This window comes from Pleurodeles waltl, chromosome 6, assembly GCF_031143425.1.
Source record: "Pleurodeles waltl isolate 20211129_DDA chromosome 6, aPleWal1.hap1.20221129, whole genome shotgun sequence".
In the NCBI taxonomy this organism is placed as follows: domain Eukaryota; kingdom Metazoa; phylum Chordata; class Amphibia; order Caudata; family Salamandridae; genus Pleurodeles; species Pleurodeles waltl.
Genome location: NC_090445.1, coordinates 903,179,820 through 903,196,222, shown reverse-complemented (window position 1 = coordinate 903,196,222; position 16,403 = coordinate 903,179,820). Strand labels below are relative to the sequence as shown.

At 46.9% G+C, this 16,403-nt stretch overlaps 1 protein-coding gene across 2 annotated transcripts in view; it reads right to left on the bottom strand.

Annotated features, from left to right (window-relative positions):
* The window catches only part of PTPRE (protein tyrosine phosphatase receptor type E), a 939,227-nt gene that overhangs the window by 198,289 nt on the left and 724,535 nt on the right, over positions 1 to 16,403 (bottom strand). For both annotated transcript variants that reach the window (XM_069239717.1, XM_069239718.1), the window contains one exon: positions 3,731 to 3,891. In XM_069239717.1, coding sequence (XP_069095818.1) covers positions 3,731 to 3,891 — 161 coding nt within the window. The remainder of the gene's footprint in view (positions 1 to 3,730; positions 3,892 to 16,403) is intronic.

The following is a 16,403-nucleotide window of genomic DNA, read 5'->3' as shown; positions in this document are numbered from 1 at the left end:
AAATGGGGAAGTCGGAGGCCGAGGGGGCATGAGAGGCCAGAGTGCCGGTCTGTGTCTCACCAACTGGGGACACTCGCAGACCGCTATCCAGGGCCACCAGCCTTTGTTGCCCTGTTAAGCTATACAAATCAAATCAAATGCTACGAACATTTTAGATGTAACCCTGCTTTTGTTTCGAGCGCTTAGAAACCTGCACTGTGTGCAATGACTTATTCCGAAGCTTACATGTTAAATTTGCATAAACATAACTTTGGTCCATGTCTCAAACTGCTTTTTTTTTAAAAAAAACCACTGCACGTTATCTCACATTATATTAACTAGCGCCTCAGAATAAATAGCCGTGCGCATATTTATCAAAAAGAACACATCCATTACCTTTATAGATTTTGGATACGGAAGCCTGGGGTGGTGGTGGTGCTGAGTACATCATCTGCACATGTATGTTGTTAATACATACATGCACACACTTAAGTCAGGCACAGTGTAAAGTGCAAATAGATTTTAATCAACAACAGTGAGCGCACCTTTCTAAGGAGCATGACAGTGGGGAGTAAAAAAAAACAAGCAATAATGACAGGAGTTGGGATTTGAAAGAGGGGAGGGAGAAGAGGGAATCAAGGACGCATGGGGTGAAAACGACGACTGTGGGAGGGTGGTAGGTGCAATTAGCAGGCAATAAACAATGAAGAGGAAGCAACAACAAGCTACAGAAAAAAAGCGCTATGGAGGGAGCAGCAGGCAGTGGGAGGGTGGAAAACCTCAATCACATTGGGAGCAGTGGATAGGCACATATTAGGCTGAATCAATCTATGCTTGATCCCTGCTCCACAGAAAGGCCCGGAAATGGTGTTTCACCGGCATTGTCCAATTAATGAGCCTGTAAATAAGAGTGACGCTAAAGTGCACAAATTATAAGCATAGGTGGGCTCCAAGCCCTATTCTGTATACAACATTGTCTCACAAGCAAGACGCATCTGCTAGTGCAGGCACTAGCAGGCTCGACCCTAAAAAAGGGAGCAGGACGGATATTAATTCCTTTCTGAAAGGCAAGGCACAACTCAAGAGGTAAGGAGTAGCATGAGGAAGAAGGGCAAGGAGACAATCATTGCTGGTTCTCAACAGCAGTGAAATTTGTAATATTTCAGTGGTAACTACAAACCTTCCACACAAATCACAGCATTTATAAGGACTCCATGGTGGTAGTTTAGAACTGCATGCAAATTCTGAAAATGTGCAGTAACCCAGTTACAGCATGCATTTCCTGCTGTCACACATTTTAAATTTTGCTTTGAAGCCCCTAAGTGTAATGCACTCATACTTAAATTTTGTGTCAAAACTAATGCAGTAGTTTAAAGCAAAACAACTATATTCTTCTATGTATTTCTTTGGAACACTACATCTGTGGAAATATACAACAGTAACTTTAATTCTGTCACAATGTCTTTCCTCCTAATCTAGGATGAAACAAACACAAAATTATTCAGTCTGTGAAAGTGAAAACAGTAATTATCCTCTGGAAAGTCTCTCACTACACCTTTTCTTCATCACAAGGGAACTCTTAGGGCTGTATCATATACATTTAAGGCAAATATCTGCTAAGGTCTTGAGCAGACTATTGTCTTAGATAACTGATCAGCTTAAACAATCATTCTTCTTAAGACAGAGTACATTCCAAAAGGCAGCCTTTTGGAATGTATTGTGTTTAAGAAGAATAAACCCTAACCAACTACAAAAACGCGTAATGGACTTTGGTTTCCACCTTATTACTTACATGCACATTGTGGACTATACCGGTGTGCACTGGTATTCTGTGAGAATTATCCTAGTTCTAATTGGCTTTCCAGTCAGCATAATTTACACCCTTGGTGGTTGGGTGTAAAACCAGTATGGCACCCACCGTATAACTTTATCTTTACAGGACACGAATTTCCCCTGAGAATCTCATTCATACGCTGGATGTGCAAACCTTATAGCATAAGCCACTGATTTATCATGTTGTAAACAATCATATGTGATCACCTTGGATAGTGGCTAATGACAGCTTGTTAATAGAATTGTAAAGGAATTAAAAGCTTTCAAATGGAATTTGTTGACCTCTCTAAAGTAATTACAGAGCATATGAGAACACAATTTAATAACATAACTCAAAACCAACATAACACAACATATATTCACCAGGCCATAACACAAAAGGGTATTTAAATAATAATGCAACACAACTACCACAGTATAACACAGAAACACAGTGTAATAAAACAGCAAAAAAGGCACACAGAAAACAACACATCACTTCTCCTAAAGGAAGTATACAAACATATGCTTCTTACACATGTCACTTCTACAAATTGTCTATAGTACAAGAGCAGTAAAAGGTGTTTATACCAAGAAACTACATACCACAGTTGACATGTATTTGTGCCAATTAAAATATTTTATGATGCAGCCCCTAACGTGGCACAATTACACGTATTTCCCAAGAGTACGCAAGTTTTCACCTGTTCGACATGTGATTGGGCAGAGACTAACTCATGCTGAGGTGTGAAAGACAACAGCTGCACTGCCAATATAGGCTTCACTGGTTAGCACATGACCAAGATCTCAGAATCATTGACAATGACATAGGTGGTCATTATGACCCTGGCGGTCTCCTGACCGCCAGGGCAAAGGTGGCGGTTTCACCGCCAACAGGCTGGCAATGAAGACCGTCACATTATGAGTGTGGGCGGGTTGGCCTCATCCAACCTGCCACATCTCCACTCATACCGCCATGGTGGTCAGACCCGCAGGGCCAGAGATGAGCATCTCCGACCAGAAGGCCCACAGAAGACCACCAGCGATATTAGGAGCTGCCTTTCCACCAGGGTTTCTGCGGAAGTAGCACCACCACGAAAACCCTGGTGCAAAGGCTACAGGTGACAGGGAATTTCGTCTCTGTCACGGGTAGCCGACTCCCTCCACCCAGCAAGCACAAGTCCTTATCACCCCCCCACCAAGGTACAGGGTCCCCGCCCACCTACCCCCCTCCAGGTACAGCGCACCCCTCCCTCTCGCCCTGCATACATGCACACAGACACCCACACGCACCACGCATACACTCATTCACCAACACTGACATACACACATTCACTCACATGCATCCATACTCGCATTCACCACAACACTCATACTCGCATTCACCGCAACATTCATACTCGCATACACACACGAATGCACACTTGCATGTATACACACTTACATGCATACACACTTACATGCTTACACTCACTCACTTCTACATTCAGACACGCATACAACTACGGATACACACATTCGTGCACACTCACAAACAACACACTCCACCGTCCCACCCACCTCCCCTGTCAGACGAGCAACTTACCTGGTCTGTGGAGGAGGTCGTCCGGTAGGGAACGGGCGCTTCCACCTCCGGCAGCGCCCCGCCAGTAGGACACCGCCAGACCGTATTATTGCACATAATACGGTGGGCGGAGTCCTTCTGGTAAAACCGCCCCAGCGCCTCTGACCACCACCACGACTAATAATGGATTTCTGCCCAAAATGTGGTGGAAATCCAGCAGTACCTGTAATATGGTGGGTGGAAGACTGCCAGCAATGGTGGTCTTCTGGCACCCGTGGCTTTGGCGGTCTTGCTCAAAGATCGGCAAAGTCATAATGATCACCATAGTCTCGTCTTGTAGTAATTGAATGCTTGGAGGAACAAGTGAGCACATACCTACAGTGAATAATGATGGGTCCGGCGTGGGCAGGATTTATGGTTTTGACTTTTTTAAGGAACTTCAGCATACCAATAGGTGTAAAAGGCACACCGAAATCAGGCCAGCTGGTGAAGTGGAGTTGTGTTACCAGTCTTGGAGCTTTGCAGCCGTCGTGAACCTGTTTAAAACATTAATAATGCATTACAAGTAATCAGTTGCATGGCCAACTATTTTGCCGTGACACACTGTACAGTGGCTTTTGATGAGCTATGTACTGAAACTGACTCACAATTGGGATTTATTTATTTATCTTAATTGTTTTTTTTTAATGGTGTAAACCCAGTAACATAGAAAGTGGATTACTAAGGGCCTGATTTAGAGTTTAGTGGATGGGGCTACTCAGCTATCCCGACTGCTGTATTATGATTCCATTATAACCTAGGGACATAACAATACAGCGGATGGGACATCTGTCACGTTTGTGACGGAGTAGTAATCCATCCGCCAAACTCTTAATAAGGCCCTATGTAATTAAGTAAGGAAAACATAATGTACAAAAGTAAGGTAACATAGTAAACAAGCAAGACAGTTAATCAAAAAGGTATAGTGTGAAGAAGTGATATTTAGATTCCCTCCTGACCGCAAGATGAGGATGCAGTCTAATCATTAGACTCTAAGGTAATCTGAAATCATGTTCCATTATCGTGGAGCTAGGCAGGGGGAGGTGTGTTTTGATGTTTTGCATCTTCTGGCGTTAGAGAACTAGATGTTTTCTGTTCACAGTATTCTTGGAATGAATGTTCTTGCCTTATTTCCTTTGTTTTTTGCAATACAGTTATCATTTGTTGTAGAACGCCTGATATCTCACGCACAACTAGTTGAAAATTATATCTCACAATGAATTTACTACTAAAATCTTCCATTGTGCAACACAAGTGCATATGCATTCTCAGGAACACATAATGCCAAAATCATTACGTGCTTTAACCTTATTGAAAAACATATATTTATGTTGCAGTTCAGACAGTAAAGTGACCTTGCCACAATCAAATAGCCTACAATGATCAACTTATTTTCAAATGAAGACTGAACTCTACTTGATATTAAGACAATCGTTTTTTAGGACTTTAAGACAATACTTTATTAATACAAGACAATAATTGACTACATCATCAACTTATCTTTCAGCTGCTTTTGTGGAAATTGGATCATTTCACCGCATACGAACTGAAAATAGCCAACAAAATAACTAACGAAAACAAGTATGATCCTTGGGGTAAAGCTGCTTGAGATAAATATGTCCTGCATAGTTCACGAAAAATCTATGTTCAGGAATGTTCTTATAGAAGGATATCAGAGTACTGTTAGCAGTATTCAATCAGTACCATACAGCATTAGACGAGAAAATCACCGACCCGCAAGGACCAACGTCATTGCAGGCACATAACATAATTGCCTAAATCCTGAAGGATTCTGAGGTTCTGGAAACAGCCAGGCGATAAGCCACGCAATGCTTTGCATGCCATAGACTGCTCAGCTGGAGTAAGATGTTCACTAGGATACAATATAGGTTGTAGAAGATGGAAGAACCATGCAAGATGCTATCGCCCATAAGCATCCGAGCAGTCACGTATAAAAAAACTGCGGCCTTGCTACCAAGACAAAGGGTAAACAGGTGACACGACCTTCAAATCACAATTGCAAACCTAGCACAGTGCAAAATTCATCCTTTTGAATGCGAAGTCCACATTTGCAATGTTCCAAATGGAAAATGCAATTCACATTTGTGAATGGCAATGGCGACGATATAAACTTTCGCAGGTGGTACATTTATCACTCTGAGCATCGCATGTGGTGCCAAAGCACTGAATGGTTACCACATGCGCAAGGCAGAAGGTGAGAAACTAACCACTCACTTTAAGATCCTGTCTATAGTCGATTGCTTGTACTATTCTGCTTGAAATGGGGGAGAATGGAAGTATTCCCCAGCAGCCCCATACATCAATGTCAGTTTCTCAATCTACCATTTACTGTGGCACTGGAAACGTTATTATTTTGTGGTAGAGGGTTTAGACTGCCCGTGCATGAAGGACTGAAGGAGCAGATTCATACCGCTTGGAGGCCCCAGCCCTGCTTTTGCAGCAGAGCACAATGGGGCATAGGGACAACTCATGCACACAAGTATCTTTTATATGCGGCCAGTGAGCACCTCAGTGCATACTCCCTTCAGCCCTGCATCTGAGTAGCACAGCAGGCTCGTGGTAATGGATTGATCTTGTTGTCCTACAATGTTGCGCAATGACAGTGCAGCACTGCATGAGAGCTCATTTGCATATCTTGATCGGGGTGAATTATTACTCAGATCACCTTTTCTAGAGTTTGGAGCAGGACTGTACTTTTAGCAGATTCCAGGCGAATGCTATGTGACAATTACTGCATGCATCACATCTGTGTCGGTAGTGCCATACAGTCAGGGACGGCTTTAGGACTGGTGGTGCCCTGTGCAACAGTTTATTTTAGAGACCCCCCTCCCGATGACCTCCTCCTCGGTTTGACTCACTCTCAGCTGGAAAATGTACCCCTCATCTCTCCATCGCACTCCTTTCGCATACATTCATGTGTTTTAAAGCACTGGCTTCACTAATCCACTCAGCTATCCACATAAAATATAGGGGCATATTTAACAGCCCCTAGTGCCATACTTACGCCATATTAGTGTCATTTTTTACGCTAATGTGGAATTAGAGGGCCAAAACACTGTGCCATATTTAAAAAGTGGTGCAATGCATGCATTGCACCACTTTCTAGCCCTTTGCACTACATTATGCTTGCGCCAGACATAATATATGCACAGGGGTTGTTCCCCCGTTAGGGGAGGCTAAACAAATGGTGCAAAGAAACCTGACAGATTTATTTGCGTCATTTTTTTCTGGCACTTTTAATGCCTGCCTAGAGCAGGCGTTAAAAGGAGGCTTCCGTTGGTTACAATGGGTCTCTATGTGCTTTGCAGGATTAGCATCAAAGTTTTTAACGCTAATCCTGCAAAGCGCCGGACTAGTGTAAAAAATTCTGACGCTAGTCCCCTAACTACCGCCATGGTGTGCCATATTTTAAATACAGTGCACACACGGTGGTGTTAGGGGAGAGCTAAGGGGCGCAAGACAAATGCCCCATAGTTACGTTTTTTGCAGCAGGCATATTAACCCTCTATGCTACTTTATGTTAAGTCAAAACTGCCACTAGACAAAACTCCCATCTCTCTCCCTAGCAGGAACATTGATCACAAGAGGTATCTTGACATTTTAATAGTTTCCTGAAGGCTGGACGCACCAGGAACGTCTCAGCAGGTGCTTTTAAATCGCAAGTTTCGGAAGTTTGGCTACACACAGCGCCCCCCTGGTGACTGTGCCCGGTGCGGCCGCAACGCCCAAAAGCCGGCCCTGAATACAGTATTACCTAGAAGGGTTAGAAAAACACTTTTTGTAAGCCATAACACAAAAATAATAACTGATCGCACACAGTGCAGAAAGTCAGCATGGAAGCTTGCCTAGAAAGGGAACGTTTTAATGGTTTTTGTCTGTGAGAATGCAAAAAAATGGGTGCTTAGTGGCAAAGACCCGCTAACAATTAAATAACAAGCTGCTTGGAAAAAAAACACCAGCATAGTGTTTGCACCACTGCTGACTTTAAACTTAAGTAGAACGATTCAAGGCAGAGGATGTTAGAGAAGACCATTGAGAACGACCATTAGTCAAATGCACACCCCTGGAAAACACACTCCTATCATGGGTGGAACAGGTGCAAAACTTTCAGGACATGACAGACCCACAAAGTGATGGAGGGAATGCTTGAATGAATCCCAGCCACAATAAATGTGACGGGTATGCCCTGATGGGGGTCTCACACTCATTGTGCTGCAGAGTTCCAACTATATATCACAAATAAGATCTAAGTCGGCTGATATCTGTCTGGGATTTCTTGTGATCCTGTTTCGGGGGTGGGGACAGACCTGGTAGTTCGAGCTGGACTGACCTTGTTGGAGTAGGAGAAAGACTGATTTGCACAGGCTGAAATCAAATGCGGATTAAATAGTAGTGGTTTAGGACAAAGAGAATCAGGCTTAAAAAAGGGATTCTGATACTGAAAACTAAAATGTACAATCTGAGGTTCCTGGGTGGGATATTAAAGGGGACGGGGGACAACTCTGTCAGGATCCTGGAGAGGGACCTAGAGGATCCATCAGAATACCAATCACATTCAGTGTAGAATGCTGATGCCAAAATACTAAGCAAAGTACTGGCCAAAAGATTAATTGAGGAGATCTCGTGTTTGATCCATGAAGATCAATGTGGATGTGTGCCTCAGAGAAACACACATATTTTATAACTTGCATAGGCCCTTCACGTCATGTTTTCCATATGATGGGTACAGAGGAGGAAAATAAGTGTTAGCCATGCTAGGTACTGAACAAGAATTTGATTTTGTGTACTGCTCTTACATGTAGGGGCTGCTATTGATCATGGGATCAGGACAGGAATACAGTAAACTGTTGAATACCAGGCCTGTGGCGAGAGTCTGTACGAGAAGAACAAGTTACTTACCTTCGGTAATGCTTTTTCTGGTGGATACAACAGCTACCTGTGGATTCCTCACCTTATGAATTCGTCCTTGCGCCAGCATCCGACGGAAAGTCTTCTTCCCAGCTCTCCACATCAACGAGGATGTCACAATTGCACGGCTCCACGCAACTCCGTCTGACGTCACCGTGCCAATAAGAGGTCCTCACCGGCGTGCTGACGTCAGTGTCATCCATTTTTTACGTGCCTTTGAGGCGAACAGGTGAGAACCGACTTCCACAATAACACCCATAAATACAAATATACATAAAACCTTCATGATGCACACAATTGAAAACCATCATTTATATATACAAGAAAAAATATCAATATACACATATATCTATACATCCACATATCAGACAGGCAACAGGGAGGCGGGTGGGACTGTGAGGAATCCACATGTAGCTATTGTATCCACCAGAAAAAGCGTTACCGAAGGTAAGTAACTTGTTCTTCTGATGGATACAAACTACCTGTGGATTCCTCACCTTATGAATAGCATCCCAAAGCAGTACCACTCTCAGAGGTGGGTACCCGTCTGATTACACCAAGAAATCTTTTAAGACAGATCGTGCAAATGCCCGTCCCTCCGAACCTCAGAATCTAAGCAGTAATGCTTTGCAAAGGTATGGAGGGACCCTCAAGTTGCTGCCTTGCAAATGTTCACCACGGGGACCCCCTTGCCAGGGCCGAAGTGGCCGACTTAGCCCTGGTGGAGTGGGCCCTGATACCCTCAGGAGGAACTTTCTTTGCTAGTAAGTAGCAAACTTTTATACAAAGAATGACCCACCTGGAGATTGTTCTTTTATGGACTGCTCTGCCCTTCCGCTGACCAACATACCCCACGAACAGCTGATCCTCCTGGCGAAAGTCTTTAGTCCTCTCAATATAAAAACTGAGAGCCCTTCTATGGTCCAATTGATGGAGTCTCTCTTCCTCTTTAGAGGGGTGGGGAGGAGGGTAGAAAGAGGGAAGGGTAATAGTTTGCCCCATATGAAAAGGAGTGGCAATGTTTGGCAGGAAAGCCGTCCTGGTTTTCAGTACCACTTTATCATGGAAAAACAAGGTAAGGGGGGTTTTACGGAAAGGGCTTGAAGCTCCCCAACCTTCCTAGCAGAGGTTATAGCGATTAGGAAAACAGTCTTAAGGTTCAAATACCTTAAAGGACATGAATGCATGGGCTAGAATGATGAACCCATCAGAAATGTTAAAACATGATTTAAATCCCACTGAGGCATTTGAAAGGGTGTGGGAGGAAACTTATTAACAAGCCCTTAATAAATCTATTTACAATCGGAGATTTAAATAAAGAGGGCTGGTCCGGGAGGCAAAGAAAAGCCGATAGAGCAGCCAAATAACCTTTAACTGTAACCACTGATCAGCCTTTCTTTGCTAAATTAAGAGCATATAACAAAACATCTGAAAGGTGGGCATTCAAGGGATCCTTCTGTTTCTCTCCACACCAAATCACAAATTTAGCTCACCTACCGGCATAAATGAATTTAGTGGAGTGTCGTGTGGACGATAGAATAACATCCACTACATCCGGTGGGAGAGAAAAGGAACTCAGGTTGCCCTGTTCAATCTCCAGGCATGAAGGTACAGGCTCTGGAGGTGGGGGTGTAGAACCTGCCCCTGCGACTGCGAGAGGAGGTCTGCCCTGAGCGGGATATGGAGCGGAGGGCACTTTGAGGGTTGCAGAAGGTCTGTGTACCACAATCTTCTCGGCCATTCCGGTGCTGCCAAGATGACTTGGGCCCTGTCTTGGCGAATCTTCCTCAGGACCCGAGGAATCAAGAGAATGGGGGGAACGTGTAAAGAAACTGTCCGTCCCAGGGTATTTGAAACGCATCCCCCAACGCTCCTTGCATCAGATACTGGAGAATACAGAACAACGGGCAGTGCGCGTTCTCCCGAGTGGCGAATAGATCTACCTGCGGAGATCCCTACATCACGAAGATGTACCGGACCAGGTCTGGATGGAGACGCCACTGGTGATCGGCGAGAAGTGCCACAGAGCTTCTCTGCAGAGAAGGTACAACGCTACTCCTCCCTGCTTGTTTACCTACCACATCGCGGCAGTGTTGTCTGTGAGGACTTGAACTGACTTACCGCGAAGGGAAGGGAGGAAGGCCTTGAGAGCCAGACGTATCACCCGCAGTTCCAACAGATTGATATGAAACATCTGTTCCACCGGAGACCAAAGATCTTTGATCTCCAGATCCCCCAGATGAGCACCCCACCCTATAGTGGAGGCATCCGTAACAACTGTGGCCACTGGAGGTGGTAGTGAGAACGGCCTCTCTTGGGAAAGGTTGCCGTCCACTGTCCACCATTGGAGATCCGCTGCAGTGACCCTGAAGATCCTTATCGAATCCTCGAGATCTCCTTTGTGCTGAAAAAACTGTCTGCGGAGGCACCACTGAAGAGCCCTCATATGCCAGTGCGCATGAGTGACCAACAGAATGCAGGTAGCAAACAGACCAAGCAGGCGTAAGACCTTGAGGACTGGAATAACCGCTCCATTTCGAAACATTGGAATTAGAGCCTGAATGTCCCGAATCCGTTGAGGTGGGGGGGGTAGGCCCGATACAATGTTGTGTCCAGTACTGCCCCTATGACCAGGAGGCGTTGAGAGGGCTCCAGGCGAGACTTGGGTACGTTTACAGAAAACCCCAGATCGAACAACAACTGGGTTGTCACCTGCAGGTGATGCAGCACCAGCTCTGGAGACTTGGCTTTGATCAACCAATCGTCCAGGTAGGGGAATACCGCTATTCCCTTCCGCCTGAGATGTGCTGCAACCACCGCCATCACCTTTGTGAAGACTTGAGGTGCTGAAGTAAGCCCAAACGGAAGCACCGCAAACTGGTAGTGTTGCGACCCCATCATAGACCGGAGATACTTCCTGTGCGACTTGAGTATAGGGATATGAAAGTTCACATCCTGCAAGTCAACAGACACCATCCAATCCTCTTTGTTCAACGCCATAAGTACCTGCGCTAGAGTCAGCATTTTTAATTCCCCTGCTTGAGGAACCAATTCAAAATCCTCAGGTCTAGGATCGGTCTCAGGCGACCGTCCTTCTTGGGGATCAGGAAATATATTGAATAACAACCCTGACCCCTTTCCTGCTCTGGAACCAACTCTACTGCACCCTTTGATAACATGGCCAGAACCTCCTGTTGCAATAACAGGAGATGGTCTTCTGAACAAAACGAGGGACGGGGGGAAGGGAGGAGGGAACTCCTGAAAGGAGAGAGCATATCCTTTTTCCACATTATTCAACACCCAGAAGTCTGTTGTTATCAACTCCCACTCGCAGAGAAAAAGACGAAGCCTTCCCCCTACAGGAGAGGCATGTTCGATAAAGTGGGAAAAACTAGGGCTGCTTCCCCTGCTGTTGTCCACCAGAGGAAGAGGATGATGATGAAGGGTGCTGCTGGGCTGCTCCTCTAACTCTAGCCCTCCCTCGCCCTCTTTGGGATCGATAGGATGGATTGGCAGGTTGTTGGGCCGAGTACTGGGGTCTCCGAAAAGGCCTATAAGGACCAGCAGCGGTAGCCTGTAAGTCTAAGGACTTTGCTGTAGCCCAGCTCTCCTTAAAACGTTCAAGGGCAGAGTCTGCTTTCTCCCTAAACAGCCTTTCACCATTGAAGGGCAAGTCTAGTAAGGTGGTCTGTATATCCGAGGAGAATCCGGAGGACCTCAGCCAAGTGTGCCTCCTTGTAGCAACAGATGTCCCCATTGCCCTGGCAACTGAGTCCGTTGTATCAAGGCCAGATTGTATAATCTGATGCGCTGCAGCCTGTGCGTCCGAAAAGAGTGTTCCAAAAGGCCTCTGTGCCTCCTGTGGCAGATCCCCGACCATAGCCTTGTACGAGTCCATAAGAGCATGGACATACCTGCCCAGCACACAGGTAACGTTTGCAGTCTTGAGCGCCATGCTGCAAGACGAAAAGATCTTTTTCGAAGACTGTTCCATTCATTTGGACTCTATCAGACAAGACTACAGGGAATGAACCAGGAGCAGACTTTGTGGAGCAAGACGCTTGAACCACTAAACTCTCCGGGGGTTGGATGACGTGAAAGAAACCCAGGATCCCTGGGTGCTCCCCTATAACTCCTTGCTACAACTCTAGTCACAGCTGGAGACGAAACTGGTTTCTTCCACAAGTCCATAATAGGCTCCAACAATGCCTTGCTGAAGGGCAGCAAAGGATCAGCCGAGGACGTAGAGGGATGCAGCACCAGTTAGCAGATTTGTCTTCACCTCTGCTGCAGATAAAGGCAGGTCTAAATAGTCCGCTGCTTTTCTAATGACTGAATGAAATGTCGCTGCCTCCTCCATAAACTCCCCTGGAGATGAAATGTCCCATTCCGGGGAAGTATCCAGCCCACTGGCTGACCCCAATCCTTGGTATTCACCCGAAGTCTCCACAGGCTCGCCTTCTTCCAACTGCCGGTATTCTTCCTCTTCAAGGAGACGCAAGGCCTTCCTTCGAGATCTCAAGCGGGATTCTAGCCTCGGTGTCAACATCGAATCCACCAACGCCGAAGTCACCGCTTCCGAATCCCGACCGGGCACAGAAGAGGATGGATGGATCCGAGAATCACTCGGACCCAGCGCCGACACTCCTTCTCCGGAGTCGGCTGGCAAGCTGGTAATTGGGCTGGCAGGCCAGGGGATAGTATCGACGTCGGCTGACGCGGTGATGGCAACGGTGCCACGGATCCAGATGGTGACACCATACCTCGTGAAGACATCATCGGCGTCGACCCGGCACCCCCAACCGAGCAAAACTGCATTATCGGCCGCATTGTATATGGAGCCGGGGAGCCCATTGAAAATGCTAATGGCCCCGTGGGACCCGCAGGTGCACCAGCAGGGGCCATAGACTGGAAAACAGCATACATAGCATTTAAAAATGCCGCTGGATCCGTTCCCGGAGCCGGGAAGGCAGGATATCTCTGGTCTTGATCCTGCTGCTGCACATCAGTCTCTTGCGGCGCCGGTGAAACCTGAGGGCTATGAGGAGCCACCTCATAGACTGACGGCGTCGGAGATACTTCTGGACTCTGGGGCTGCGGAGTCACAGTAGGGCTCACCTCCCAATTACTTTGACGTCTAGCAGATGGAGACCTCGACCGGCTCTGAGTCGATCGGCGACATAAGTCGCGACGGCGCCATGAGTCATGACGCCGCCGCATCTTGTGCCTCTTAGTAGAAGCGTGAGATGAAGCCCTCTTATGGCCCTTCTTCTTAACCTTCGCTAAGAAAAGCTTGGCCTCTCTTTCTTTTAGTGCCTTAGGGTTCATGCTCTGGCACGATCCACACCCGTCGACATAGTGCTCAGAGCTAAGACACCCAAGGCAGTCCCCATGCGGATCCGTGACCGACATCCAACCACCACATTCATTACAAGGCTTGAAACCTGATTTTCTCGGGGGAGACATTGTAACTCCTAAAGCTACACTCTATCCAACAAGCCAGGAAAAAAACGTTAGCGGCGAAGGCACGGAAAAAAGGAAACTGACGTCAGCACGCCGACGAGGACCTCTTATTGGCACGGTGCAATTGTGACGTCCTCGTAGACGTGGAGAGCTGGGAAGAAGACTTTCCGTCAGATGCTGGCGCAAGGACGAGTTCATAAGGTGAGGAATCCACAGGTAGTTTGTATCCATCAGAATTATAGTCTCTGAGCATTATACAATGGAGCAGGGCAAGGGACAGAGCTGGTCTCTGTTCCCACTCCTGTTTACACTGGTAATGGAACCACTGGCCTGCAGATGCGGGGGAGGGGGTGCTTCGACACTAGGAAATACAGGTAGGGGCTGCCACCGATGGGGTGTGATTGTATGCAGATGAAATACTGGCTTATCTCACGCAACCAACATACTCTGCCCCAATTCTAATATATGTGTTATCTGAGTAGGGAAGGTGTCAGTGCTGTGCATTCATCGCAATTAATATAAGCTCTATCTGATGGGAGAACTTCGGGAATTAACAGACGACTCTCTGCCGATGGTCGGTGTTACATGGGTGACTGCATACTTTAGGTATCTAGATATCCAAGTCACACTGAATGAAAATGACAGTCACAATCTGAATATGCGAAGGGTGGTAGATGACCTTTGGTTAAGTTCTGGAATACTTTGCAACTGTCTGTCATGGGCAGAGTGGCACTGGCCAAAATGTTGTTTCTGCTACGATGCCAACATGTGTTGAAAGAAGCTATACATTTGATCCCATGTTCGGTGTTTGGTGGAACTGATTTGGGCAGGTAGAAGGAACAGGGTTAACCTAGCCACTCTAAAACAAGAATGGGAAAAGGAAAGATTTGAGGTAGCAGACATGAGCCCTATTACACAGCCACTCAACTCCAACACGCAGGGCATTTGCTGCAAAATGGTGAGAATTGGGAAAAAATACTTCTGGAGGGATCGTATGGGTGGGGAGCCTCTGCCGAACCCGTTAATGTGAGGCCGCGGAGCACCAAGTCATCTGCCTGATATAGTCAGGCAGATTTGTGTAGTCTGGGATAGAGCGGTTAACATGTTTAAATGCCTGCCATTCCTGTTGGACATGTCAGTATGGAGTGTTCATTCTTTTAGCGAAATTGCCCTTACTATGGCAGTGGAAAGTGCAAACTAGGAGACTATTTGACATTAGATTATCTGTATCCCGGGAACAGGTTTGTGACATTTGAAGACGGTTTTGGTATAGGCAGAGGTCAGTTCTTACAGATTGTCTGCATAGTTCATACTGCTGGAGACATATGAGCCACATTCCTGGAGGCATCTGCACCAAACAAAAATAATGGTAAAGCTGCTTGCACTGCTAAGGTGTAGAAATGTGGTTTATCTTTATGGAGAACTGATAGCAGACAGACCCCCAGAGAAATGGCAGACACAAATAGATGAGTATTTTACCAAATGGGTAACAGCTTGTCAGGACGTGAAGACCATGGTAAGTAAAGTAAGCTTTAAGTTAACGCAATATAAATATTTTAATATGATGTATTTGTGCGCACCCAAGCTGAGCATCATTTACCCAAGAACATCCTCTAGATGGACCAAATGTCACACTGAGAGAGTGGGGTTTTTACACGTCATCTAGGAATGCCCAGTAATACACAGTTTGTGGGAGGTTACTCACAGGCTTTGAGACTGCATGGGAAGCACGGGACCACCTAAAATGAACTGCTGTTTTCTGGGAACAATCCCAAAAGATATAGAAATACTGCATATTGGGACCAATATTGGCCAAGAAAAGTATTGTCATATAGGTGGTCATTCTAACCCTGGCGGTAAAAACCGCCAGGGCGAATGACCGCGGTAGCACCGCCAACAGGCTGGCGGTGCACCGCTGGGCATTCTGACCGCGGCGGTTCAGCCGCGGCCAGAAACGGAAAGTCGGCGGTGTACCGCCGACTTTCCGCTGCCCTTGAGAATCCTCCATGGCGGCGGAGCACGCTCCGCCGCCATGGGGATTCTGACACCCCCTACCGCCATCCTGTTCCTGGCGGGTCTCCCGCCAGGAACAGGATGGCGGTAGGGGGTGCCGCGGGGCCCCTGGGGGCCCCTGCAGTGCCCATGCCAATGGCATGGGCACTGCAGGGGCCCCCGTAAGAGGGCCCCACCTTGTGTTTCAGTGTCTGCTTTGCAGACACTGAAATACGCGACGGGTGCCACTGCACCTGTCGCACCTTCCCACTCCGCCGGCTCAATCCTGAGCCGGCGTCCTTGTGGGAAGGCTGTTTCCCACTGGGCTGGCGGGCGGCCTTTTGGCGGTCGCCCGCCAGCCCAGTGGGAAACCCAGAATGACCGCCGCGGTCTTTCGACCGCGGTACGGTCTTCTGGCGGTTCCCGCTTGGCGGGCGGCTCCTGCCGCCCGCCAACATCAGAATCACCCCCATAGTGTTTAAGACCTAGACCCTCACCTATTGATGCCTGTACACAGGATATGATGGAATGGGCCACGGCCAGGAGCAAGTGAAGAAAGTGGGAAGGGATGATAAATTTGCTGAAGACCTAACAGAATGGCCTGAGATGATCCACTCTCTGTATG